Source organism: Gossypium hirsutum, chromosome D03, assembly GCF_007990345.1.
Source record: "Gossypium hirsutum isolate 1008001.06 chromosome D03, Gossypium_hirsutum_v2.1, whole genome shotgun sequence".
Lineage (NCBI taxonomy): Eukaryota > Viridiplantae > Streptophyta > Magnoliopsida > Malvales > Malvaceae > Gossypium > Gossypium hirsutum.
The window spans coordinates 3,350,853-3,377,605 of NC_053439.1; the positions used below are offsets into that span (position 1 = coordinate 3,350,853).

General features: G+C 33.4%; 6 protein-coding genes across 15 annotated transcripts; 4 read left to right on the plus strand and 2 right to left on the minus strand.

The window, feature by feature from the left end:
• The first annotated feature begins 2,618 nt into the window (after positions 1 to 2,618).
• LOC107950526 (squalene epoxidase 3) lies at positions 2,619 to 5,946 on the plus strand. The gene is made up of 8 exons (XM_016885394.2): positions 2,619 to 3,089; positions 3,831 to 3,942; positions 4,020 to 4,194; positions 4,290 to 4,458; positions 4,577 to 4,795; positions 4,868 to 5,143; positions 5,214 to 5,492; positions 5,616 to 5,946. Exons 1-8 carry the CDS (start codon positions 2,817 to 2,819, stop codon positions 5,721 to 5,723), a joined length of 1,611 nt encoding a protein of 536 aa, XP_016740883.2. The 5' UTR covers positions 2,619 to 2,816; the 3' UTR covers positions 5,724 to 5,946.
• Positions 5,947 to 7,040: 1,094 nt separating this feature from the next.
• On the plus strand, positions 7,041 to 12,105 carry LOC107950525 (putative pentatricopeptide repeat-containing protein At5g65820). Of its 9 annotated transcripts, none has more exons than XM_041089616.1 (3): positions 7,041 to 9,232; positions 9,740 to 10,080; positions 10,933 to 12,105. In XM_041089616.1, the coding sequence occupies exon 1, from the start codon at positions 7,189 to 7,191 to the stop codon at positions 9,097 to 9,099; it is 1,911 nt and encodes a 636-aa protein (XP_040945550.1). In that variant the 5' UTR covers positions 7,041 to 7,188; the 3' UTR covers positions 9,100 to 9,232; positions 9,740 to 10,080; positions 10,933 to 12,105. The 9 variants fall into 9 exon arrangements, with proteins under 9 accessions (XP_040945550.1, XP_040945552.1, XP_040945551.1 ...); XM_041089618.1 differs by having other exon boundaries at positions 11,082 to 12,105; XM_041089617.1 differs by having other exon boundaries at positions 11,090 to 12,105.
• LOC121215299 (DUF21 domain-containing protein At2g14520) lies at positions 9,654 to 10,798 on the minus strand. Of its 2 annotated transcripts, XM_041089620.1 has the most exons (4): positions 10,714 to 10,798; positions 10,427 to 10,500; positions 9,884 to 10,256; positions 9,654 to 9,809 (listed from the first exon to the last, which is right to left on the minus strand). In XM_041089620.1, exons 1-4 carry the CDS (start codon positions 10,792 to 10,794, stop codon positions 9,768 to 9,770), a joined length of 570 nt encoding a protein of 189 aa, XP_040945554.1. In that variant the 5' UTR covers positions 10,795 to 10,798; the 3' UTR covers positions 9,654 to 9,767. The 2 variants fall into 2 exon arrangements, with proteins under 2 accessions (XP_040945554.1, XP_040945553.1); XM_041089619.1 differs by having other exon boundaries at positions 9,654 to 10,256.
• LOC107950527 (DUF21 domain-containing protein At2g14520-like) lies at positions 10,868 to 11,982 on the minus strand. The gene is made up of 6 exons (XM_016885395.2): positions 11,805 to 11,982; positions 11,646 to 11,722; positions 11,473 to 11,556; positions 11,276 to 11,389; positions 11,112 to 11,198; positions 10,868 to 11,026 (listed from the first exon to the last, which is right to left on the minus strand). Exons 1-6 carry the CDS (start codon positions 11,980 to 11,982, stop codon positions 10,868 to 10,870), a joined length of 699 nt encoding a protein of 232 aa, XP_016740884.2.
• A 3,511-nt stretch (positions 12,106 to 15,616) lies between the features above and the next one.
• LOC107950523 (probable pectin methylesterase CGR2) lies at positions 15,617 to 18,507 on the plus strand. Its single transcript, XM_016885387.2, has 7 exons — positions 15,617 to 15,853; positions 15,988 to 16,162; positions 16,271 to 16,310; positions 16,431 to 16,466; positions 17,403 to 17,777; positions 17,919 to 17,974; positions 18,144 to 18,507. Exons 2-7 carry the CDS (start codon positions 16,040 to 16,042, stop codon positions 18,294 to 18,296), a joined length of 783 nt encoding a protein of 260 aa, XP_016740876.1. The 5' UTR covers positions 15,617 to 15,853; positions 15,988 to 16,039; the 3' UTR covers positions 18,297 to 18,507.
• A 981-nt stretch (positions 18,508 to 19,488) lies between these two features.
• On the plus strand, positions 19,489 to 22,449 carry LOC107950524 (probable pectin methylesterase CGR2). Its single transcript, XM_016885388.2, has 7 exons — positions 19,489 to 19,741; positions 19,870 to 20,044; positions 20,156 to 20,195; positions 20,315 to 20,350; positions 21,363 to 21,737; positions 21,878 to 21,933; positions 22,086 to 22,449. The coding sequence occupies exons 2-7, from the start codon at positions 19,922 to 19,924 to the stop codon at positions 22,236 to 22,238; spliced, it is 783 nt and encodes a 260-aa protein (XP_016740877.1). The 5' UTR covers positions 19,489 to 19,741; positions 19,870 to 19,921; the 3' UTR covers positions 22,239 to 22,449.
• The last annotated feature ends 4,304 nt before the right edge of the window (positions 22,450 to 26,753 follow it).

Here is a 26,753-nt window from a genome sequence, read left to right on the forward strand (position 1 = left end):
TTTTTAATATTCATACATCAAATTATTCGCCGTGGTTGCTTTCCTTGATTGTGTCTTCAAGGACAAATCCCACCCAAGTTTCATCACTTTCGACTCTTGACTAAGCCTAATTGGGCAAAAATTATCATTATGACTTAAGTGCCCACACAAGAATCAAAATAGGGTTAATCTCTCATACGTAAAATTCACATCAGTGAACTTTAATGGTGAAATCATAATTTCCTTTCTTTGCTTCAAAGGCCTCCCAATATCCACTTGGACCCGTATACGTATATAATTCTTCAATCCCCTGCTTAATTGTTTCTTACCATATTCCAAGATTTACCTATAAAATTCCTCAATTGTATTGCCCCACTTTCCAAAAAAACCCCCAAGTGAAGGTTATGGACTTGAATTCAAAAAGGCGAAAAAAATCAGAGCGACCTACATCGGATCCTCATTTCCCCCACTCGATAAACGACCAGAAGATGATTATTGAAAGTCCATGGAGTCCCATTAATCACCCGTTCAATGTCAATCTCATGATAAAATTTGAAAAGATATCTCCTTTCTCTTATATCTGAGATCTGGACTCCCCCTAAAGGGTGCCACAAATTTGCCATTATATTTTTGATGGCTGAAAAATGAACCATATTAGCCGTAAAAAAACAACCCACCAAACACAACTCATATGTCATTGTGTGGGATCCAACATCAATCCGCAATGACAGCACCTCCTCTTTTCCATCATCAATATTCAAACCTGCCATCTCCTCCTCCATAGCCATAATATTCTCAAATAAAACCCCTACCTGCCCAATACCTATACCCAAAATGAGAGAAAACAAAAATTGCAAAAAAACTAAAAAAACCAAATAGAATAGAAACGCGCTACCTTGAGCAAACATACAGCCTGCTAAATAGAGCAGACTCACAACGTGAAAATGTTTATTCATGTGCTTGATTTTTTGTTAAAGTTTAAATTAAAAAATTTCAACCACAAAAACCAACTAATGAGTGCCACAAATGAATGGAACACGTCACTGAATCAATTCAGTGGTAATGGCTACGTCTAGTAATTCATTTTTTTTATATTTTAAAAACTATTGTTATTTATACACAAATGATAAGATAGTCCTCACTGCCAATCTTTTTAAATAAACTTTAGAGTTTAAATATTATAGATATAAAAACACAGTTTTGACTTTTGAGAGCTTTTTGATTCATCTTTTCTTAATTTCAAATTTCATCAAGATTTAATACGACTTTCACACATCAAAAGTAAGGTAGTCGTTGGATTCCTTACTTAATGCACGGTTGGCAGTCTTTGTCTTTAATCCAAATCTATTAAATACGTTTGATAATGAAATATAACATCTCTTTTTGTATGTTTCTTCTACGTTTAAATTAACATGCGAACTCATTTCTCCTTGTTTTCCAACTTACGTGTAAATAAAAAAAATTTATTACCCAATTGAGTTTTAATTCGATTGGTATAGATATTGTTGTCAATGTAGTAAGACGTAGGTTCGAGTGTGTTGTAGCGCATTTCCTCCTATTTATGGGACTATGAGTAATCCTAATCATTATGTCAAAAATAGCAAATATTATTAGAACTTATAATGAGGTTAACAACTTCTATAATAATCAATTTATCTCCGTTAACAACTATAATTTTCATTTGATAATTTCCTTTTGAAAATAAAGGAAATTGCTAAATTAATCTTTTTTGTAAAATGTAAAAATAAAATGGGTCTAATTATGGATTTAATTTTTCTACTTTTAATTTCGGAAATTTAATTTGTTAATTTATTTGCTTTCAAAAATCAAGATCCAGTTAATAATATTGTTGATTGACTTCTATTAAATTAGAATATACGTTATCAGTTAGACTACTTTTGAATTTGAAAATGATACGTTCAAATGTAAGTTAATAAATAACTAATTTTGAAATCAACTAAATTGATTTAATTGAGATAAAAATGATATGCACATAACCAGATTTAAGCTTGAACAAATCTAAACAAAATTTATATATAATACGAGACTCAAATCTAAATGGCTAAGTTGAAGTCATTGAAGTTTTGGCCGTGTTTATTGATTAGGTTAGATTTATACATGATATTAATATTAGTGTATTTTATATTTGTTTAAGCTTAATTAAGTTTAAAATATGAGTCTAAAATTTTATTCAAGCCCGTTTAAAATTGTTTTAGGCCCACTAATAAATTTTAATTTAATATGTAATATTTTTAATATTTTTTATTTTATTAGAATTTTAAATATAAACAACGTAACAAAAAATTAAACATATATTATAAAAGTATAAAATCAATTCAGCTTAGACTTTGAAATATATTATTTTAAATAAAATTAATTTTACTAAAATTCTACATATATTTTTATCTAAATCCTTCTATATTTCGGATGTAAGCAAAGAGAGAGGGATGGAGAGACAAGAGACCATCTTCTTCTGCTATTTGCTAGCAGCCAAAATCATGGTATTGGTCGTCGTCTTCCCACTTCAAAGACAAGAAGTTGAAAGCTGTAAATTTTAAGTAAATATATATATAAGTGAAAATGCGACCCTGTTTTTAAAAAAACTTTAAATATTATGATTCAATGTTCTTCAATGCTTTAGCTTAACTCTTTTAACTACCATATTAGTCGCTGGTCCCATACGTACAACACACCTCCATTCAGCACCACATATCATACTTTCTTCTACATTTATACTTCACAAAGCACCATTTCCAAAATCTACCACATTGTTGCATAAACCTACAACCTTCTATCTCTCTCTTCTCCTTCATTCCCAAATTTGAAAGAAAAAAAAAATGGAGATGTTTTTCGATAATTATATTGTCGGCACGTTCTTGGTTTCCCTTTTTGCCTTCCTTTTTCTTTTCATTTTGCGGCGCTATAATAATAATAATAATAATGATAATAACACCAGGAAGAAGAGATTCGAGACAGGGTATTCTAGGGAAATTAAGACCCAAACCGGCGCCGGCAAAGGAGAATGCTCGCCTGGAAATGGTTCCGGCGATGAAGTCATCATCGTCGGTGCCGGTGTTGCTGGTGCTGCTCTTGCTTATACCCTTGGCAAGGTAAAATTTCTAATTTTCGTACTATGTAATGTTGTAATTTTTTTCACAGGAAAAATGAGATTTCAGTGTTGATCAAAATCTGGGTTTTCATTCATTTTGCTTTTGCTTGAGATTTATTATTATTAGTTTTTTGCTTTCACGTAAACAAAACTGGTTTGGACTTTGACTTTGTTGACCTAGTTGCCGTGAAAAAGATAGTTTAGCATATATAATATATAGATTTTTCTTGGTGATGACTGCAAATTTGGATTTTCTGCTAAACAAACTATTAACAGATTGGTAGCTGAAAGAAGTTTTCGAAGTGTAATCCAGTCTTCAATAATATTACTTATTGTCCTTGTGGTTGTTCTCCGACTTTGTGGAGAGCTCGAGAGCCTTATGAAGTCTGTTGTGGGCTTAAGTTCAGTAATAAGCGCCTTGATTGATAGAGATATAACCTGCAAAGTTCAGAGGAGAAATCGGTATTGTGTGTAGTTAATTATGTAATCATTTATATGCAGGAAAAATTAAACCTAAGATATATATGTCATATATTTGTAAGTATAATACCACCTGAGTTACATCTTATAGGTTATATTTTCGTATCGCAATCAATCGAGGCACTCTTAGATATTAGTAACATATAAACGGTTTGTTATAGAGGTTGTTTAATACATAATTTCTGAAGCATTAGAATCATTAAAAGTGCTTGAACTTTTTGAGTTTATTTAATGCTATATCGAAAATAACAACCATTTCCAGGATGGAAGGCGAGTTCATGTGATCGAACGAGACTTGACCGAACCGGATCGGATCGTTGGAGAACTGTTGCAGCCAGGAGGGTACCTTAAACTAGTTGAATTAGGCCTTGAAGGTATATGCATATGGTTGAATCTGTTGCCCATGATTTCGAAATGCAACTTGTTAAGTTCATGTACTCTTGATTTACAGATTGCGTAGAGGACATCGATGCTCAGCGTGTGCTCGGGTACGCTCTCTTCAAAGACGGGAGAAACACGAAATTGTCATATCCCTTGGGGAAGTTTCAGGCAGATGTTTCAGGACGAAGCTTCCATAACGGCCGTTTCATACAAAGGATGAGAGAAAAAGCCGCTACTCTTCCGAAGTAAATCTTTTTTGGTTCCTCGGTTTAGTACTGCAGCATTGTCATATAAACTTAAAATTGATCTTCTTTCACCATTGTTATGTATAAATTTTCAGTGTAAAGCTAGAGCAAGGGACAGTGACATCTTTGCTTGAAGAAAAAGGGACAATTATAGGGGTGCAATACAAAACTAAAGATGGTGAAGAACTAAGAGCTTATGCTCCTCTTACGATTGTATGCGACGGTTGTTTTTCGAACCTCCGCCGGTCTCTTTGCAACCCTAAGGTGAAAGTTGTTGTCTTATAATTGTTCTATAAAGTAAAACAACCATGGCTAACATAACGGGTTCTTTTGAACTACAATCCAATATGCATATGCTTGTTTTGTTGGTGATGTTCTATAGGTGGATGTACCCTCTTGTTTTGTGGGTTTGGTCTTAGAGAACTGTGAACTCCCGTTTTCGAATCACGGCCACGTTATCCTAGGCGATCCTTCACCCATCTTGTTTTATCCGATTAGTAGCACAGAGGTTCGTTGCTTGGTCGATGTACCTGGGAAGAAAGTTCCTTCCGTTGCTAATGGGGAAATGGCGAATCATTTGAAGACCGTGGTGGCACAGCAGGTATCTTGCATTGATTGCCCACTGCAAACATTGTTTTATCATGGTTTAATGGAAGAGAGTGTTCTGTTTCAGGTTCCACCCGAGCTTCGCGATGCCTTCATAGCTGCAGTAGACAAAGGTAATATCCGAACCATGCCAAATAGAAGCATGCCGGCTGATCCTCATCCAACTCCAGGTGCACTTCTTATGGGAGATGCTTTCAACATGCGCCATCCTTTAACCGGCGGTGGTATGACCGTAGCATTGTCCGATATTGTTGTACTTCGAGATCTTCTTAGGCCTTTGCATAACCTTCATGATGCAGCCTCCTTAACCAGCTATCTCGAATCATTCTACACGTTACGCAAGGTCAGTTGGCTTCACAATATACTTTCAATATTTTCTTGCGGTTCGCTCATAACACAACGTCTTTTCGCAGCCTGTCGCATCTACAATAAATACTCTGGCCGGTGCTCTTTACAAGGTGTTTTCCGCTTCACCTGACGAAGCAAGGAAGGAAATGCGCCAAGCCTGTTTCGACTATTTGAGCCTTGGAGGTGTTTTTTCAACAGGACCAGTGGCTTTACTCTCCGGTCTAAACCCTCAGCCGTTGAGTTTAGTACTTCATTTCTTTGCCGTCGCGATTTACGGAGTCGGTCGTCTGCTCCTACCGTTTCCTTCGTTCCAACGCATGTGGATTGGAGCTAGGTTAATTTGGGTACGAAATTTCAACCCTCTAAGCTCTTGAATGTTATTCGAATCCGAAATGAATGCATAAAATCTGTATAAGCATATTGGATGTCGACACCTTGTGCTGAACATTGTTCCCTGTATATTGCAGAGTGCATCTGGAATTATTTTCCCCATAATCAAGGCAGAGGGAGTGAGGCAGATGTTCTTCCCAGCTACGGTTCCGGCGGTATATCGAGCTCCTCCTGTCGTCAACTGATGCAACCAAGATTAAAAGATTGAAACCGTTACCTCTTTGCTTTAGACCCCATGATTGATAAGTGTTACGTTGCATGTATGATGAGGACATTGTACAACTGTAAGATATGTTTTGATACCGTTCTTTCTATGAACAGAATTCTCCAAATGGAACCTTTGTTAAAAATTGAATTCTCCCTATCCCTTATATAATTTATATCAAATAAAAATTAATTTTATAATAATTATAATGCTATAATGTAAATATATTCAAAAATTGAGAAGTTTATGTATAAAATTTGGGGAAATTACGTATAAGGCCACTAAATTATTAGTAAGTTATAAAATGGGTATTGAACTAGTTTTCATTTAAGTCACCGGGTTGTTAAAATTGTTGTTGTATGTCTTTCTTAGTTCTCACCACCTACGCCAATCAAAAGTTCTCTTTCCCCTGCTCAGGTTTTTTTTTGTATGAAACAGCTTTGAATGTCACGAATCTATGAACCAAAATCTAAACAACTTTCTTCTTTGATTTTCGACACTAATTGTCAAATCAACTTGTATTTAAGGTATGTTCCGCTTGTAAATGGGTATTGATCTGTTGTACTGATTGTCAAATTGATGGTTGGAACTTGCTATCCGAAACTTTAAAAAAAAACTTAACAGTGTAATGACTTAAATAAAAACTTTCGAACAATTAAATGACCATTTTGTAACTTTTTAAAGTTGGATGAGTAAAACATTAAAAAAAACACTTTTATACAAAAAAAAAACAAGTTGGACACTTTTTTTTTGCACATCTAAAAAGGACACAAAAATTAAATAAAACATATAATATTTACCAAACCATATAAAATATATGGTAAAAAATCTCTCTAGTCTCTTTCAATTTCGAAATTGAGCAAATCAGTATGATAACAAATTTAGCTTTCAATGTTTACACATTTTGGCCTTAATTCTAAAAAATTCAACAAATTAAACCTCAACATTTACACAAATATTGCAAGATAAATTTGTTAACTTAGGACCAAATTGATATAATATGTTAACTTTGAAGGCTAAATTTATTATTATACTAATCAAAATCATGTACAATTGATGAAAAACAATAACATAATGATTAATTGTCCTTAGTTGCTCACTTCCAAAATTGACATACATTAAATTGTTATTATTTTTTCCAGAGGGACCAATTTGCTTATGTCGAAATTGAGAGGGAATGAAGAGATTTTTTACCAAAATATATCAAGAAGCATTATCACGGAATTAACGCAAAAAATAGAGGACCAAAAATAAAAATTATAGTAGGGACTAAATCGGAAAAAAAAACACATAATACAGACTTTTTATAAAATTTGACGTTTTAAATTTCCGTTCTTCACCCTTGTGAAAAGAACACTCATTTTCCGAGAAAATGCAAGAAAATGGTAACATCTGCTGAGAAAATAGGTTAAAGCTTTTCACCCTTTGCAAACAACATAAAAGCAATGCGAAGATTCTCTTCCAAATCATTCTCTCTTATCCCCAAACACCGTTTTCTTTCACTTTCCTCCTATCCAAACACCCACCACTTCATTCCCAGCAACAACGACGACGGCTTCTCGACCAGTTCCAAACCCCGGTTCGGTTTAGTTACCCTTAGAACCCCACAACCCGAATTTGAACCCGAAAACGACCGACGTGTCGACGACTTTGCTTCCGATGTCGAAAAGATTTACAGAATCCTCCGAAAGTTCCACACTCGGGCCCCAAAGTTGAACCTCGCTTTACAACAGTCCGGCGTCGTTTTTCGCCACGGTTTAACCGAACGCGTATTGAACCGCTGTGGCGACGCCGGTAATTTGGGTTACAAGTTCTTCACTTGGGCATCGAAACAACCTGGGTATCACCCAAGCTATGAAATTTACAAAGCGATGATTAAGATTTTAGGCAAGATGAGACAATTCGGTGCCGTTTGGGCATTACTTGAAGAAATCAGAAATGAAAATCCCCATTTCATTACGGCTGAATTGTTTGTTGTTTTGATAAGAAGGTTTGCTTCTTCACGGATGGTTAAAAAAGCCATTGAAGTGTTCGATGAAATGCCTAAGTACGGTTGTCCACAAGACGAGGCCGTGTTTGGGGCATTGTTAGATGCTTTATGTAAAAATGGGGATGTAAAAGAAGCAGCTTTAGTTTTTGAGGAAATGAAGGTGAGGTTTAAGCCGAATTTAAAAATTTTCACTTCTTTGTTATATGGTTGGTGTAAAGAAGGGAAGATTTTGGAAGCTAAACATGTGTTGATTCAAATGAAAGAAGCTGGTTTCGAGCCGGATATTGTGGTTTATAACAATTTGTTGAGTGGGTATGTTTTAGGAAACAAAATGGGGGATGCTTTTGATCTGTTGAAAGAAATGAGGAGGAAAGGGATCGACCCCAATGCATGTTCATATACCATTGTGATTCAGGGACTTTGTAAGGCTGATAGAATGGTGGAAGCAATGAGGGTTTTTGATGAAATGGAGAAGAATGGTTGTCAAGGTGATGTTTTGGCTTATACTACTTTGATAAGTGGGTTTTGTAAGTGGGGGAAGCTTGAGAGAGCTTATGAGCTTTTGGATAGGATGAAAACAGAAGGGCTTGTACCAAATTCGTTGACTTATTTGCATATTATGGTGGCTCATGAGAAGAAGGAAGAGTTAGAAAAGTGTTTGGAGTTGATAGAGGAGATGAGGAAGATTGGTTGTGTTCCAGATGCTGGTATTTATAATGTGGTTATTCGATTAGCTTGTAAGTTAGAGGAAGTTAAAGAAGCTGCTCGGGTTTGGGATGAGATGGAAAGAAGTGGATTTAGTCCTGGAGTTGATAGTTTCATTGTTATGATCCATGGTTTTATTGCACAAGGATGTTTGGTTGAGGCCTGTGAGCTTTTTAAAGAAATGGTTGGAAGAGGTCTGTTTTGTGTTCCTCAATATGGGGTTTTGAAGGATTTGTTGAATTCTTTGTTAAGGGCTGAGAAGCTTGAAATGGCTAAGGATTTATGGAGTTGTATCGTTAGTAAAGGATGCGAACTTAATGTGTTTGCATGGACAATATGGATTCATGCCCTTTTCTCGGAAGGGCTGGTGAAGGAAGCCTGTTCGTATTGTATGGAAATGATGGATGCGGATTTAATGCCACAGCCTGATACTTTTGCAAAGCTCATGAAGGGTTTGAGGAAACTGTATAACAGGCAGATCGCAGCTGAGATAACAGAAAGGGTGAGGAAGATGGCTGCAGACAGAGAGATCACTTTTAAGATGTATAAACGGCGAGGGGAGAGAGACTTGAAAGAAAAAATAAAGGAAAAGACAGATGGTAGAAAGAGAAGGGCTCGTCGACGGCGATGGGGTCCAGCCCGTAGTAGATCTGGCATTTAATAACTTCATCACAAGGTGGTCATGTGCCAAGTAATGAACCTAATAACAGAATTACTGATCAGATTGCTTTGGTATTGAGTAGAGAAATGGGGGAGCCTCTATATTCTTTAGAACCAGTCAGCTTGTTCTGCAGGTAGTCAGAACTAGAAAGAAGTCCATGGCCACTGCTTTTCGATGCCAAGCATCATTTTTCTTGCACATTATCACTCCTTTTTAGGTGTTCCATGTATTTATTATATCTGGCTTTCCTTCCTAAAAATACTTTTTTCATTCATGACTTGGCTGGTCTGCAATTTATTTCTAATCAGGCCTAGAATCCTTGGTTGATATGGTTGCCTATTAGGAGCATCTGAAATGCTTTGACTTTTGGTTGCCATACAACAACATTGTTAGTGGTAACTGTTTGTGAGGAAAATGATACATTTCTGATCATTAACTTTATAGTTCAACACAAGTATTCATTAAACATATCAAAATTCTCCAACTCCTGCATAACAGGTGTATATATACAACAGGTATATTAAACATGCCTTGCCAACTTTAGTAGTCATTATAAATTTATAATTGACAAACCATGATAAATAATTCAAAAATTCTTCCTGTATTCTATGCATTATCAAATCCTTCTTCTTTTCTGTAGGTTTGTGCTTCACTCTATGGAGATATCATTAATGTTCATGGCAATGATCTGTCTCGTCAAAGATCTCCTCCTGCATGTGCAAAAATAAAATAAAAAAGTTAATTGAGATATCCATTCATGAAAACAAAAGAAGAAATCATTTACTTGCAAAAGCTCTTCAATGACATCTTCCAGTGTTATAATGCCAGTAGCTTCCCCTTCTCCAGTGGTCGCTGGGAGCGAATCATCTTTGAATTGCAGTATCTCCGAGTGGAAGTTCCTTCCCCATTTCTTGCTTTTGGACGACACTCTCCCTGAATTTCCTTCTAAGCCTTTCCATATCTTGACTGATCTCTTGCTCGGTAAGCATTTTCCTTTTTGATGCTTTTTACCATTGATGTCCACCTTCACCTCTTTGTTTGACCGTTCACTGGTTGCATGCTCTGCTTTGTTGTTCTGCTTTACAACAACGGCCATATGATTGTGACCTTTTTGAAACTCATTTAGTATGTCATATAAAGGCATTGACTCAGGAACCCTGGAACACAAACAAACAACACACATATTAAACCAAATCTTAGTAGATAATAACAATCTGTATATGTTACTTTAATTTGGGTGAGCGTCAAATACGAGCATGTTAAACTTTTTCCAAGTATTCCGTACCCATATTCGAATATGTTGTGTACTTGGTGCAAGTAAAACTACCTTGAAATCCTGCGAATGGTGATGTTTTTAACAGGCACCTCAGATGCTGGATGGATGGTTAATAAGTTCTTCACCTAATATGAAAAACTAGAATATTAGTGGCCCTATCAAACAAAAATTGCAAAAACATTTTTAATGGTCTATTTTTGATTTTAGTCTCTTTGTTATGCTGAAATTTGGAACTTGACATAATGTCATAGTAGATCCAACTTGATAGCACTATTAGTTGCTTCAGACCAAAATAACTATTATCCCTATTTTTATTGGACTGACATTAAGAGAATTACCAAAATAAGCCCAATTATGTTCTCTATTCTCTCGTGGTAAACAGGTACCCTGCTATGCCCTTTCTCCAGGATCAACTTCATCAAATCTCTGCATGTTTTTGTATTGCATATACTGGTTAAATTTCATCCATGGAAATGTAACTTATAATGTTGTTTACCACATCTCTTCTTGCCTGTTTAACTTGGCATTAATATTAATTGCAAAAGTTTCTGATATAGGTGTCATTGCATCCATTGCTGTTTTCTTACTTAGCTCAAGTGCACCTGCTATGATTGTTGTCTCATCACGTGTCAATTCTCCACCTTTGCCAGCCTACACAAAAAGATTAGATTGTTTTTACTTTGCATTGCTGCTATTGATTTGTTAGATTTGTAGTTGAAAAGGGACATTATCATACCTCGTTGCCGTGCAAATCGACAAGTGTCCTCAACTCAGCACGGTGGAAAAGAGCCTCGTGTCCTTCTCCAAGGAGAAGGTCTAATAGCTAATGAAACAAACACAGAGCAGAGATAAGAGGTTCAGCTGAGATATAGTGAAATTGATTCAGTTTTCAGTTTTCACCTTGCTTATTGGATATGCAACTGGGAAACAAATCCAAATGAGGACTCGAACAAATGGAGCAACTTTTGCACCAATCGCCAATCCATACCGTGTACAAACCGCTTGCGGAGCGATCTGAATCGTAAAGAAAGAGAGCAAGACGAGCTTAAAACATGTGACCAAGAGCATGAAATGGAGCTTACAGCTTAGTAACTTACCTCACCAAACATAAGTATGAGGGTGACTGAAATAAGGATTGCACCCCAAGCTGACACCAAGCTGTCTAGAAAAATTGGAAGGGCCTATAAAATCACGTAACCTCACAAGTTAGAAGCTCTCAACTGTCGACAAAATACCTTAAAAAGTTGTCCAACGGTTTCATATTTCGCACCTCCATAGCTGCAGCATTGCAGATGAGCAAAGTGCAGAGGAGCAAATGTTGTCTCCTAACAACTGGAAGTATCTTTGCTGTAATGAATCAATGAAAAACACTGTAAATGGAACTCATTTGAAGAAGCAAGTTAGAGGGTGTCATGGGAACATTACATACCGGCATGTTTGCTATTGGTCAGTGTTCCAGATTCAGCGAGCACTTCGAGATCAACGAGGCTCAAAGACATGAGCCCCATTGTAAGACCAGACATCAATCCGGCAAACAAAACGAGACCAGCAACGATAGTGATCCTAATGAAGAGCCCTGTTTCGCAGCAATGATACTCAACTTCCATTGTTGCTCTATTTGTTTATCTTATGAGGTTTGGTTTATGTACTGTGAGCTTTGCATTAATGGTTCATGAAATTTTAACTTATATTCGACAGAATAAAAGTAGGATTCTGACCCTTTTTTCTTATCTGTATGGTTATGTCAAAGTGTTAAACGAAATGTCTGGAAAAGAAAACCTTTTCTTCTTTTGGATTCCTTCAAAAGGAAGGACTGGTTGAAAGGTGATGAAGGCAACAATGTGAAACAGGTGAACCAAAGATAATTTCAAATTTTTTAAATGAACTAAGACAATATTTTATCATCTTCAAGTCAAAAATGTAATTTTATCATTGCATCAATTTATAATTTCGAAATTTCTAAAGGGACTAGAATGAAATTTTACAATTTTAGAGAGCCAAGGCTCATCCTTTTAAGTATGATTGATCACATTTTAAAAATAATTGTGATACAATGTCTAACATTTATTCCTTTTGTTACTTTCCTCTTAAGTTTTTTTTTTCTTTTTTGGCTCTCAACACTAAAATTTTAATAAAATTGTGTTTTTAAACAAAAAGAAAATAGACTAAACCATTAAAATTTTAACGATATTGACAAGATAATTTATGTAGTAGTTCACATGTTAATCACAAAAAAAATTAAAGTTGAATGACTTAAACGAAAATTTTTAAATAATTTAATGATCATTTTGTAATTTTTTAAAATTAAAAGACTAAAACATAAATTTATTAATAGTTTAATAACCTTACTCTAAGCTCTTTTTGTAATTTATTAGGAAATTGTCGGCTGCCAAAGTCAGCTAGGAGATGCAACAATAAAAAGGTAAAGATTGTGGGAGGCTGGGAATATAACCCACAATTTGTATAGGATAGGATTGGGTTGGATTTGATTTAATCTTTTAAATAGTATTGATTCCTTTTTCAATTTTTATATTAATTTTAAGTTTTAAATCTTTAAAGTTTAAATTTTATTTGATAAAATAGTTTCCGTTTTATGAATTTTATTTTGACATTATTCGATAAATTTTCAAAAAATCATAAATAGAAATAAATTATTTTAAAATTATAAACTAAAAACATTCGAACACTATCTAATCGAACCGACTTTCGATTTTTTTGTCCTAAAATTGGACAATATTTATTCTGGCATCTTGTTCTCACACCTGATATTTTGAATTTGATGACATTATTCTAAGAATCAGATTATGTCACAAAATTGTACTTTAGAATATTTGAGAATGGTATAAGTTGAATAATCAAATAAATGTGAATATAATATTTATGATTTTTTTAAAAGTTTATTTGATTTGTTGGATGATTTAGTATCGAATTAAAAATATTTATAAATTTGATATTTTTATACTTTTAAATATATTATATTCAACCTTATTTTACATATAATGCAGGCATTATAGTCTCACAATTTATATAGTAATGGAAATTCACTCATTTTAATTTTTATAATTTCTCATATTAAAATGATTATATACATAGTTTAATTTATTTTAAAAATAAAATAAAATATTATTCTAAATGATTTAAGTTTTGGTGCATAAAATTTTAATATCTCGATCATACACAAACAAAATCTAATTAAAAACAAATTAAATTTTATTAATTTATCAATAATTATTGTTATAATTCTTTTGGTAGAAGAAAAATATTAGACTAAAACAAAACTAGTCTAATCTTCGTCGATTACATCAGACGTGGCGTGATAAACATTAGCTTCCAATAGACGTTGCACATAGATTAGATATTCATCAAGGATGATCAATTGGTTCAAGCTTCCTGAGATTTCCTTAGCCAAGCAGCCAATGGCTTTGTTGCTATCTCTCAATAAAAGTCTAAGCTTCACTTGCCAATCTTTAGCAATCCAAGTGTGGAGCAATCTGACTTCTGCTATATTGTTTACACAAGCAAAACCAGAACGCAAAATTTCCAATAAGAGAGCATTGTTAGTTTCCACTTCCACTTGTCAAATCCCCACTCCCAAGCTAGCTTCAACACTTCAAGCATCGCCTTAGCTTCTACCTGAAAGATATCAACCAAGTCTATCACCATGCCAAATCCCATAAGCCATCCCCCTTAGGGTCCTCTTATAACTCCTCAAATAGCCGCTCCACATTAATCTTGGTCCAATCGGTATCAAGGAAATGCCACCGCTTCCTCCAACTAGTAGAAATATCCCAACTAGGCGTCCCAGTTTTGTTGTTCAACGACTCGTCCACGCTTCTGTTGAGGCAATAAGCTCATGGTTATTACCACTATCGTTGTTAAAAATAAAATCATTCTTATTCTTCCAAATGAACCAGCAAACAATGGAAAAGAAGGTGCTCCATTCACCGTTTTGGATTGATAATTTCTTTACATTCCTAGTGTTCCACAAGATCCACTCAACAAGGGGAAGGTTAAAGAAAACCCCTAACTGGAGTTTGGAATAGCAACTTTCCAAACTACTTGGTCAAAGCCACAATCCCTAACTGCATGCAAAGCAAATTCAATAGATAAACTACAACGATCACAAAAAGGATAGTGAGACATACCTCACGTTGTGCATTCCTCGTTAGTCAAGATTCTCTCGTGAGCCAGCAACCAAAGAAACATATGAATTTTTTGTGGTGCCAAAAGTTTTCAAGTGTTCTTATCACTACTTTTGTTTTCTGATGGAGAAAATGCCCTATTGTAAGTTAATAATTATTGTTATTAAAAATAAATTATTGGTTAAATTTTATTTCTTTCACCCAAATAGTGGGTATACCATATGATTAGTATCAAGGAATGTACATGAGATTTGAATTGAAGATAACATTATTTTTAACATCTCAAGTTAATCCCTAAACTTAGCAATTGTTCCCACATTAAAGTTTGAACTTTATTTTGCTTAAAGTTAGTCCTTGAACTTGGCAATTGTTTCCATACGGGGATTAAACTTTATTTTTCAAGAAAGTATCAAGGACTAACTTAGACAAAAAAATGTCTAGGCCCCAAAAAGTGTATTAAACCCATTTAGTTTATTTAAATCAATGGCAAACTATACCCAATGTTAAAAAGTTACAAGATGCTCACTGAACTATTTGAAAGTTTTCATTTAAGTCATTGAACTATTTGAAATTTTTATTTAAGTCATTGGGATGTTAATTTTTTTTCCTAAAAAAAGCTTCCCTAGTGAGTTCTAAGCAATAATTCGTTGATCGATATGGTTGATCAATACCCATTGACAAGTAGAATAACATATCTTAGATCCAAATCGATCTGGCAACCAATATTAGAGATTAGAGAAAAAAACTGTTTGGATTTTGATTTGTAGATTTATAATGTTCAAACATATTTCATGAAAAAAAAACTTGAACTATAAAATAGAAAAAGAATAAGAGTTTTTTATTGGTGCAAGCGATATAAACAGAGAATGACATGCAATAACGATTTTAACAGCCCAGTGATTTAAATGCAAACTTTCGGCTAGTTCAGTGACCATTTTGTAAGTTTTTAAAGTTGAATAATTAAAACGTAAACTGACTAATAGTTTAATGACTTGGGTGTAGTTTACCCTTAAATCTATTAGGCACTACTGCTATTCGAGCTATCGATACGACGCCGTGTCATATCACCGACGCGCTAATAACTGTATATATCTGTATCACACAACTCACAAAGGCGCGCTCAAACACGGTGGATCTTAGTTTTAAGCAAAAACAAATTTAAATAAATAAATAAAAATAAAAACAGTGAAAAATAGAATAAAACTACTGCGTATCCAATCCAATCCAAAGTCCCTTTCAAACTCAGTATACTGTTCGAAGAAAAAACCCAGCAAAAACAAGTGTTTTTTTTCCTTCACAGATCTGAGATCCAAAAGCCTCTCATTCTTCCTCTAAGGTGAATTTTTAATTTTTATTTCATAATTTCTTCCATTTTATGTTAACATCTAAAAGCTTTCTCATATTTTTGGATCTGTTTTAAATGCTCAAATTTTGTGTAAATCTGTTGGATGTTTGGTATGTTTGGTACAGTGTAAAGAATTATATCAAGGATATTATTATAAGAGAGTAAAAGCAAGCAAACATGTCAAGGAGGCAAGTAAGTTCCACGCGCCGCTTTGTTGACAGCGGAAACTTCCCGTTCTCTGGTGCTTTACATTCTAAATCCCGCTCTTCTCCTATTTTATCTATCGCTCTTGTCGTTGTGGTAATATCTTTATCTTTTCCTTTCTTTTTTGTTTTTTGAATTTTTCAATTAGTGTTACATTTTGAAAAGGAAATTTTCGGGGGTAATATTTTTGAAAATGATTTACAGGGAGCTATCCTTCTCATTGGCTATGCCTATAGTGGTTCAGGTATTCTTCTTTTTTTTATTGGAATTTCTTATTTGTGTTTACTTGTTTTTGTTTGTTGGATATGCTGATCTTGTTAGTTCAATTAATTGTTCACACTGTTTATACTGTTCGAGAATATAGGTAAATTCCGAGGTGAAGCGGTTAGTCGGATCGAAGGTAAGTTATGCTTTTACTTTCTTCCTCATTGGATTTAATGTTCATAATGAAATTAACTCGTTAAGTTACTGATTTTTATTTGATTTTGATGTCATCATGTCTCTTTGGAACTACTTGAATATTTAGTGGATTCACTAATGCTTTGTTTGGTAGAGTAGATAAATTGGGAGGATGAGTTCACATGTTATATCAAATTTAGTTAAGATTCAATGCACATATGTATCCGAGAGCGTATATATAAGATATTTTTATTCATTGGAGAGAATATTTTGGACAAAAAAAATATTGATCTTAGAGGCCTTGCTTCTGCATCTCAAGGTTATGGGGCTTTCTTTCCTTTGATACTTATATCGTAAAATAATCTCTTACAATTTGTCATAATCTTCTTCTGAAGTGCTTTCTAGAGGGGTAAAAGTATCATGGAAGCCCCTGTACTAGAAGTCCAATTGCATTTTGGCCCGTATGCTCAAAAGCTGGGCAAATTAGTCCTTGTACGTTAAATTGGTCCTTTTATAAAAAAATTCATCTATTTTTACCTTTAAAAATTAGTTTTTGTACGTCAGCAAGACGTACGCGTACGTGTCACTATCTAGTTATTCTTTTAGCCATGTCAGTTTTTAACAATACAAAGGGATGGAGTTTTTAAAAGAAAGGACCAATTTGCTCTTTGATCTAATATGCAGTGACTAATTTGCCTATTTTTTCAGTAGAGGGAGCAAAATGTAATATTACTCCTATGATACTTTTAACTTTTTAGAGGAAAGAAAGTTGTAAGATATCAGAGGCGGTTATATTAGTTAGATATGGTTTGTGTCTTCCGTGATAACTGGAACATTTAAAGTCTATCATTATAATGGAATTGCCATGCTCTGGAAAGGGTGTATTACATTAAGTGTAATGTTCTGAAAATCAATTATTTTCTTGTTATCTTTGTAGGTGACTATACATGCAGTCTAGAAGTTCAGAGGGCAATACCATTTTTGAAGAAGGCATATGGGGACCGCATGCACAAGGTTTTGCATGTAGGCCCTGATACCTGTTCAGTTGTCTCCAAACTTTTGAAAGAAGAGGATACTGAAGCCTGGGGTGTGGAACCATATGATATAGAGGATGTTGAAGAAAGTTGCAAGAGTCTTGTGGGCAAAGGGATTGTACGTGTGGCAGATATCAAGTACCCTCTTCCCTATAGGCCAAAGTCTTTTTCTCTTGTTATTGTGTCGGATGCCCTTGATTACTTGTCTTCAAAATACCTGAACAAGACTCTGCCTGAGTTGGCCAGGGTTGCCTCGGATGGTCTCATTATTTTTGCAGGTAATCCCTTACTCTTTCAAGCTCTATATAAATTATAAAACAAGAGTAACTCAGGCCGAAAATGCTTATATCCAGATATATTTTCTTACAAAAAAAGCTGTACCATAACCATAACATGATATATTTTCATTTGTTGATCAGGTACCCCTGGTCATCAGAAGGCTAAAGTGGCAGAACTGTCGAAATTCGGTCGTCCAGTAAGTCTCCATCTACTATAACAACAGGATTTGGAATTTAAACGAACCATAGTATATATTTAACATTCATTTGAGCAAAAATCAGAACTGTTACTCAGCATTTTTGTTTTGGGGAATGTATCAAGATCAAATTTACCTTATCATTAACACATCTGTTTCGTTTCTGAAGGCTAAAATGCGGAGTTCCTCTTGGTGGATTCGTTTTTTCGACCAAAGTAGTTTAAAAGAAAACGAAACTGCCGTGAAGAAGTTTGAGCAGGCTACGTCAAAGAGTTCATACCTGCCAGCATGTCAAGTATTCCACCTAAATCCATACCACTGATACAAAGAGAAAAGTTATCAAGATCAAATTTCCATTATTTTTGTTGTCATATGCATTGAAGGTGAAGTAAAAATATCTTCAGCTCTCATACAACATGTACTCTGTTGGGGAACTAAATTTGGTAAAAGTGATGTTGGTATCAATGGGTTAATGCCCTTAACATTACAGGTTTGATATTTATTAATTCAATCGATGGGGAAAATTACACCTATTTGTTGTAGACATGCATTTATTTAGTTATATTGTTTTCTGAATGTGGAAGTAAATCTAGCTTCCCATTATGAGATTACCCATATTTCTATTTGTCTTCTCTTCAAACAACTTCTTGTAACATGAAATGAGACAAGGTAGTCTAAATTTCCAATCGGTATTGTAGTTGGCACTCATTGGCATATATTAACTTTTAGATTATTTTAAGATTGCTTTTAACTTTGATTTCAAAATGTTTTGCACATGATTCATTGATTTTTATTTCTTCATTTCAAGCTCAACATGCCATTGGGGCAACAAAATTTAGCTATCACTTTCAAGCCAGAATGCAGAAAATCGATCAAATCACAATGGACTAAAATCAATGTGGGCAAACCGCATGACCTACAATTCCTACTAGTATCTTACAAACAAATAACCCTTCAATCACACCTACTTTAAGCAGTAACTTGAACAAAAAAATATTTAGGTCTTGATAGTAATTGATCTATTCAAAAGTTTTTCTTTACGTCATTGGATTGTTAGTGAGTTCCAAACAACAATTCAATGATCGATGTAGTGGATTAATACTCATTGACGAGTAGAATATACTTTAGATTTAAATCGATCGGATGGCTAGTTTCAAAGATTGGAGAAAAAAATTGGTTGGATTTTGATTCTCAAATTCATGACGTTTAAAGTTATTTCATAAAAAGAAATTAAACTGTAGAAGAGAAGAGGAATAAGAGTTTTCAATTGGTGAATGTGATGCAAATAGAGAAGACCATACAACAAAGATTTTAACAATTCAGTGATTTAAACAAAAATTTTTAAATAATTCAATAACTATTTTATAACTTTTTGAAGTAAAATAACAAAATCTAATTTTACTTGTAATGTATTCTTAAATCTAATAGCCATTATTGCTATTCGATCTATTGATGCGGCGTCGTATCATATCACCGACGCGCTAATAACTGTATGTATATGTATCACACAACTCCGAAAGGCGCGCTCAAACACGTTGGATCTTAGCTTTAAGCAAAAATAAATTTAATTAAAAAAATAGTGAAAAATAAAAATACTGAGTATCCAATCCAACCCAAAGTCCCTTTCAAACTCGACTAGCTGTTAAATTCTCTTTTTTAGCCAAAAATGGTGTAAATTCAAACTAGTATACCGTTCGAAGAAAAAAAAAGAGCCAAATAAGCTTCTTTTTTCCTTCACAGATCTGGGATCCAAAATCCAAATCTAAGGCGAATTTTTAATTTTTATTTCATAATTTCTTCCATTTTATGTTAGCTTTCTCATGTTTTTGGATCTGTTTTGTTTTTTCAATGAAAATGCTAAAATTTTGTGTAAATCTGTTGTATGTTTGGTGCAGTGTAAGCAATTACATCAAATATATTATTATAAGAGTAAAAAGCAAAGTAAAAATGTCAAGGAGGCAAGTAAGTTCCACGCGCCGATTTGTTGACAGCGGAAACTTCCCGTTCTCTGGTGCTTTACATTCTAAATCCCGATCTTCTCCTATTTTATCTATCGCTCTTGTCGTTGTGGTAATATCTTTATCTTTTCCTTTCTTTTTTGTGTTTTTTGAATTTTTTCAATTAATGTTACATTTTGAAAAGGACATTAACTGGGGTAATATTTTTGAAAATGATTTACAGGGAGCTATCCTTCTCATTGGCTATGCCTATAGTGGTTCAGGTATTCTTCTTTTTTTATTGGAATTTCTTATTTGTGTTTACTTGTTTTTGTTTGTTGGATATGCTGGTCTTGTTAGTTCAATTAATTGTTCACACTGTTTATACTGTTCGTGAATATAGGTAAATTCCGAGGTGAAGCAGTTAGTCGGATCGAAGGTAAATTATTCTTTTACTTTCTTCCTCATTGGATTTAATGTTCATAATGAAATGAACTCGTGAAGTTACTGATTTTTATTTGATTTTGATGTCATCGTGTCTCTTTGGAACTACTTGAATATTTAGTGGATTCATTAATGCTTTGTTTGGTAGAGTAGATAAATTGGGAGGATGAGTTCACATGTTATATCAAATTTAGTTAAGATTCAATGCAGATATGTATCCGAGAGCGTATATATAAGATATTTTTATTCATTGGAGAGAATATTTTGGACAAAAAAAAAATATTGATCTTAGAGGCCTTACTTCTGCATCTCAAGGTAATGGAGCTTTCTTGCATTTGATACTTGTACCATAGAATAATCTCTTACAATTTGTCATAATCTTCTCCTTAAGTGCTTTCTAGAGGGGTAAAAGTATCATGGAAGCCCCTATACTAGAAGTCGGATTGCATTTTGGTCCCTATACTCAAAAAAGGGGCAAATTAGTCCTTGTACGTTAAATCAAAGAGCAAATTGGTCCTTTTATAAAAAAATTCATCTATTTTTACCTTTAAAAACTAGTTCTTGTACGTCAGCAGGACGTACGCGTACGTGTCACTATCTAGTTATTCTTTTAGCCATGTTAGTTTTTAACAATACAAAGGGATGAAATTTTTAAAAGAAAAGACCAATTTGCTCTTTGATCTAAAATATACAGTGACTAATTTGCCTATTTTTTAGTAGAGGGAGCAAAATGCAATATGACTCTTAGTATAGGGGTTTCCATGATACTTTTAACTTTTTAGAGGAAGGAAAGTTGAAAGATAAGGTGGGATTTTATTTAATTTTGGCCCGAGGAATAAAAGGGATTATCAGAGGTGGTTATATTAGTTAGATATGGTTTGCATCTTCTGTGATAACTGGAAGACTGAAAGTTAATGGTTATAATGGATTTGCCATGCTCTGTTAAGGGTGTGTTTTCATTGAGTGTAATGTTCTGAAAATCAATTATTTTCTTGTTATCTTTGTAGGTGACTATACATGCAGTCTAGAAGTTCAGAGGGCAATACCATTTTTGAAGAAGGCATATGGGGACAGCATGCACAAGGTTTTGCATGTAGGACCTGATACCTGTTCAGTTGTCTCTAAACTTTTGAAAGAAGAGGATACTGAAGCCTGGGGTGTGGAACCATATGATATAGAGGATGTTGAAGAAAGTTGCAAGAGTCTTGTGGGCAAAGGGATTGTACGTGTGGCAGATATCAAGTACCCTCTTCCCTATAAGCCAAAGTCTTTTTCTCTTGTTATTGTGTCGGATGCCCTTGATTACTTGTCTCCAAAATACCTGAACAAGACTCTGCTTGAGTTGGCCAGGGTTGCCTCTGATGGTCTCATTATTTTTGCAGGTAATCCCTTACTCTTTCAAGTTCTATATAAATTATAAAACAAGAGTTACTCAGGCCAAAAATGCTTATATCCAGATATATTTTCTTACAAAAAAGCTGTACCATAACTATAACATGATATATTTTCATTTGTCGATCAGGTACCCCTGGTCATCAGAAGGCTAAAGTGGCAGAACTATCGAAATTCGGCCGGCCAGTAAGTCCCTATATGCTAATTGAAATCAACCATAGTATATATTTAACATTCATTTGATCAAAAATCAGAACTGTTACTCAGCATTTTTGTTTTGGGGAATGTATCAAGATCAAATTTACCTTATCATTAACACATCTGTTTCGTTTCTGAAGGCTAAAATGCGGAGTTCCTCTTGGTGGATTCGTTTTTTCGACCAAATCAGTTTAAAAGAAAATGAAACTGCCGTGAAGAAGTCTGAGCAGGCTGCATCAAAGAGTTCATACCTGCCAGCATGTCAAGTATTCCACCTAAATCCATACCACTGATACAAAGAGAAAAGTCATCAAGATCAAATTTCCATTATTTTTGTTGTCATATGCATTGAAGGTGAAGTGAAAATATCTTCAGCTCTCATACAACATGTACTCTGTTGGGGAACTAAATTTGGTAAAAGAGATGTTGGTATCAATGGTTTAATGCCCTTAACATTACAGGTTTGATATTTATTAATTCAATCGATGGGGAAAATTACATCTATTTGTTGTAGACATGCATTTATTTAGTTATATTGTTTTCTGAATGTGGAAGTAAATCTAGCTTCCCATTATGAGATTACCCATATTTCTATTTATGGCATGCTTTTTTTAATTTGATCTTGAATATGCTACTATACTTATTTGTCACTATTGTAGGAATAAAAACCCATGTTGGCCAGTTGGATTGATCCAGTGACTATAAGAATTGGGTCCTACACAAACTGGTCAAAATCGGTTGATATTGATAATAGGTCTCTTCCTTACTGTAATCGAGTTGAGCCGCCAAGCTCGAGTTCAAGTTTATTTGAAATTCAGAGTCTCCAAAGGTTATTTCATTTGAGACCCATACCATCGCATAACGGGTATCAAAATTTAACAATCACTTTAAGTTAGGATGGACACAATCGAGTCACAATGAACTAAAATTAATGGGGCAAATCGCATGGTCTGGTTGTCATTATTTTAATATGAACCACTGCGACCAATAATTAAAAAAAAAAGAAAAAAAGAACAAGCTCATAAAGGTGAGAGACTCCTTTGATGTATTTTTTTAAAACATTAATTTTATTATATGTTCTTATTATATTTGCTTTTTTTTTATAGAATGACTAGAATTATCCATGGTCCTTTCCCAATCCTTAAATAGGAGGATAATACACTTCCATACGCTCAAACCCACATCCTCTTACATTGATAATAATGTCGATGCCAATTAATTTAAAACTCAATCGACCACTCCTTTAATATATTAGGATAAAGTGCACTGGTTGCTCATAATTTACTAACATCTAGACCCACTTTGGATATATAACACTAGACTAAATGAAATTATTGTGGGTACATGTCTATAAATTCTAGTCACTTGAAATTTGTTATGCCAGCCCATGATAAATAGGGTTTAGATTTTTATGTTTCGTGAAGCTCAAAACATTGCTAGTGGTAACAAATCAGAGATTAGTGTTGTAAATTTAAAAATAATCGTCTTGAGATTAATTACAATTAAATGTGTTTGAATTTTGAGATAAAAATAAAAATAAAGTTACGATTTAAAAATTTAGATTAAAAGTGATTTAGAATATAAGTTTTAAATTATTTTATATTTAAGAAGTGTTGTGAATATGTGAAATTATAATTTTATTGATGCGTATAGTTTATTTTAAGAGTTATTTAAATTAATCTAAGTTTATTAATAAATATTTTATAAATGTTTTTAATGATATTTACCAAATAGAGTTTTAATAATTTTAAATAAATATTTTAATTAATTAATGTTGGGGTTGGATATTAGTGTAATAATACAAGGAAAAAAATTATTTAATACAAATGTGTTAAAATAATTAGACATAAAATAAAAAATAATTAGTTCAAATTTAAACTTGAAATTAAAAGATAAATAAAAACACTTGTCAAAAATAAATCATCTTCAAAATAAGTAAAAAGGTTTTCTTTCTCTACCACAAGCAAGTCATATGAGTGGCTAAAAATGAACAATTGCGATTAGTTTATAGCTAATACATGACTAAAATATGTGCAAAAATCAACTTCCAAGTACAATATAATTAGCGCGACTAGAAATCCAGCTCAAATCTGAAGCGGTGAACACCTTAACCATCATATTAACACGAGATTAAACCATAACTCAGTTTTCTCACTATCCAAATTAAGATTTAAAACCCAACAATGAAATAAGATTTTAGATAGGTTTAAGTTGAATTGATATTAAAATGAAATTAAAAGAGATGTTTGATTAATGTTTAATATGTTAATTAATAATATTTGATTAATATCCAACCAAGCCTAGAGAAAAATAAACATGAACATCATATCACTTGAACACTAAGGTTTTCGTAAATCAATTTAAGAACCGTCCAAAAGCCATTTTTAAGCTTCAAGAAAACGAATTTGACCTAATACAAAGTTACAAATTTGAACTATCATTCCTACTAATCTCCTCAACCCTTCAATCACACACGAAAAAACCCTACATCCCATCTTTGAATTTTATGTAGTTCAATGTTTCCACGACTTATATTCCTTGTTTTTCCTTTCATATATATATTCCATGTAAAGTCTTTCATTAAAATAGACTTTTAAAAGAGAAAGTAGGTAAACTCGATTCAGATATAAATATCAGATATAAGTATGTGCCTGAAACAGGTATAATTAAGTTTTTCTTTTATAAGTTTTTTCATGTATTTGGAGGGTTATTAAAGGTTATGTTATGGGAGATAATCAAAGATAAACAGGGGCCTTAACCCCTTTAGTTAGGTCGGAAAATTTTATTTTAAGCCCTCCTATAAATTAAAACATTAAATTTAAGTCTTTTTTAGCTTTTCATTAAGTAAAATTTGCATTTTTGGTCTTATAAAAAGTAAATAATTTAATCTAATTTTTTAACACAATATCCCTAATTATATTCCTAAATATAGGTCAGATACAAATATTAATATTGAGCGGTTTAAAAAATTTAAAAGTCCAAGCAACATTTTCGATAACCTTTCTTTGGGTATTGAATTAGGTTTTTAGCCACGACAAGGCATCAATGTCATAAAGAAGAAACAAAGGGATCATTTCATGGAGGGTTGGAGAGGGGGCTACGTTACTGAAGAAAAGGTTACATTAATGGTGGGATGGGTCCATTGATGTCTCCCCTAAGAAGATTGAGGAATAGACGCTTTAGATTAAGATAGTCTATTGGAGCTGCCCCCATATGACGGTGAAATCGAAAATTTTGAATTAAAAGATGGAAATAAAATTATAAATTTCTAAATATCAAATTACAATTTCATTATATAAATAAAGGAGTCAAGACTCCTACTTATTTTTATAATTCTGACTGTAGTCTTCGATTCGACTCATCCAGACAAGGGTTTCACATTCACATGTCTACAACAAAACCACGTGGCCTTCTTCAAGTCCTAACAATGGAAAAGGGGAAAACCCTAATTGAAAATAAAATGAAGGAATTTCAGAGAAATGCTAAGCATGACAGAAAAGGAAGATGAGACAAAGTTGAATTTGCCTTTGTATATATGCAACTTGTCATGTCGGTTTCATTTACAGCCAAACCTTTCTATATATATTTACTTTTGTTAGTTTCCAAAACATGTGAAATCTACATCATAGACTAGTCGAATATACGATTTCAACACTCAACACACTAAAAAGAGGGTTCATCTCAAATTAATACATAAATAAGACTATAAAGACAAAGGGTTTCCCCGTAATGAATGATCCTTCAATGTAGGTTATGAATAAGCTTTAATATATTCATCCACGTAATTGGGTAAAAATAATTATTTCTTTATCACAGTTAAGGATTGTTAGCATCTCCTAACAAGATCATTGAACACTTGTAGGTCTTCTTTTCCGTTTGAGATCATTTTAGCTATACGGTCAGTAGATCTGTTCATGAGTCAGGTTGGAACTTTGAGAGGGTTCGAGCAAAAATATTAATTCTGTTTAAAATATGGGTCAGACTCGGGCTTGAATATTCAGGGCTCGAGCCCGACCTGGCCCAATCCATTTTAAGTTTATAATATTTTTATACATTATGTAATTTAGAATACATTATAAAAAATAAACCTATACTAAATATATAATACTACTCTAATGTAAATATTAAAATAATTTTAGAATGACTATATAAAAATTTGTAATAAATAAAAAAATGTATAAAATTATTAAATATCAAAATAATATAATATAAATATTTTTTTAAAAAATTTGAAAAATAATATGGATGGGCCTAAAATGAGTTTGGAATAGTCTTTTGTAAATATGGACAGGTTTGAGGAAAATTTTAGCCCCGACCCGAACACGACCTGACCCGACCCACGAACACCTCTAATGGTCAACAACTTATTTATTATACATGTATTATCGAATATTGAATTGGATAAACATATATTATAATAGAATTTAAGGAATCTAAGCCTATCTCTTTTCTTTTCTTTTATTTTGCTTTATCATTGAGGAACAAAGATTTACCAAACTCCACCGTCCACGTGGTAGATAATACCTTGAATTTATGAGCTTATCATAAAAAAGGAACGAGGGACATTAAACAAAGTGGCCGACATGGATTTTATGGGGTAAGACATAAAAGGGAACATAAGGGCCACAGTTTCAAACATCAGAGTCCAAGTCAGCATGGACTTAATAGGTTGGTCAAGTATTTTATTTATGAATTTTTATTATTGAATAATAAATGTGTGTATATATACCCAATAGCAATAGCTGAATCCAATCGATCTCCATTAACAACAATCAAAGCTTTTTTTTTTCCCTTTTATCAAACAACAA

Bases quoted from the DNA above. Each gene is read 5' to 3' on its own strand.
- LOC121215299 (XM_041089619.1), bottom strand. From the start codon at position 10,794: ATGAAGTTGATCCTGGAGAAAGGGCATAGCAGGGTACCTGTTTACCAC. The intron at 10,501-10,713 runs GTAATTCTCTTA...TTTTCATATTAG, and splicing joins ACATAATTGGGCTTATTTTG to GTGAAGAACTTATTAACCAT. The intron at 10,257-10,426 runs GTAGTTTTACTT...TTTGTGTTCCAG, and splicing joins ACCATTCGCAGGATTTCAAG to GGTTCCTGAGTCAATGCCTT.
- LOC107950523 (XM_016885387.2), top strand. From the start codon at position 16,040: ATGTCAAGGAGGCAAGTAAGTTCCACGCGCCGCTTTGTTGACAGCGGA. The intron at 16,311-16,430 runs GTATTCTTCTTT...TCGAGAATATAG, and splicing joins CTATGCCTATAGTGGTTCAG to GTAAATTCCGAGGTGAAGCG. The intron at 17,975-18,143 runs GTAAGTCTCCAT...TCGTTTCTGAAG, and splicing joins TGTCGAAATTCGGTCGTCCA to GCTAAAATGCGGAGTTCCTC.
- LOC107950524 (XM_016885388.2), top strand. From the start codon at position 19,922: ATGTCAAGGAGGCAAGTAAGTTCCACGCGCCGATTTGTTGACAGCGGA. The intron at 20,196-20,314 runs GTATTCTTCTTT...TCGTGAATATAG, and splicing joins CTATGCCTATAGTGGTTCAG to GTAAATTCCGAGGTGAAGCA. The intron at 21,738-21,877 runs GTAATCCCTTAC...TTTGTCGATCAG, and splicing joins TGGTCTCATTATTTTTGCAG to GTACCCCTGGTCATCAGAAG.
- LOC107950525 (XM_016885391.2), top strand. From the start codon at position 7,189: ATGCGAAGATTCTCTTCCAAATCATTCTCTCTTATCCCCAAACACCGT.
- LOC107950527 (XM_016885395.2), bottom strand. From the start codon at position 11,982: ATGGAAGTTGAGTATCATTGCTGCGAAACAGGGCTCTTCATTAGGATC. The intron at 11,723-11,804 runs GTATGTAATGTT...GATTCATTACAG, and splicing joins GACCAATAGCAAACATGCCG to CAAAGATACTTCCAGTTGTT. The intron at 11,557-11,645 runs GTGCGAAATATG...GTGATTTTATAG, and splicing joins GCAATGCTGCAGCTATGGAG to GCCCTTCCAATTTTTCTAGA.
- LOC107950526 (XM_016885394.2), top strand. From the start codon at position 2,817: ATGGAGATGTTTTTCGATAATTATATTGTCGGCACGTTCTTGGTTTCC. The intron at 3,943-4,019 runs GTATATGCATAT...CTTGATTTACAG, and splicing joins AGTTGAATTAGGCCTTGAAG to ATTGCGTAGAGGACATCGAT. The intron at 5,144-5,213 runs GTCAGTTGGCTT...GTCTTTTCGCAG, and splicing joins CATTCTACACGTTACGCAAG to CCTGTCGCATCTACAATAAA.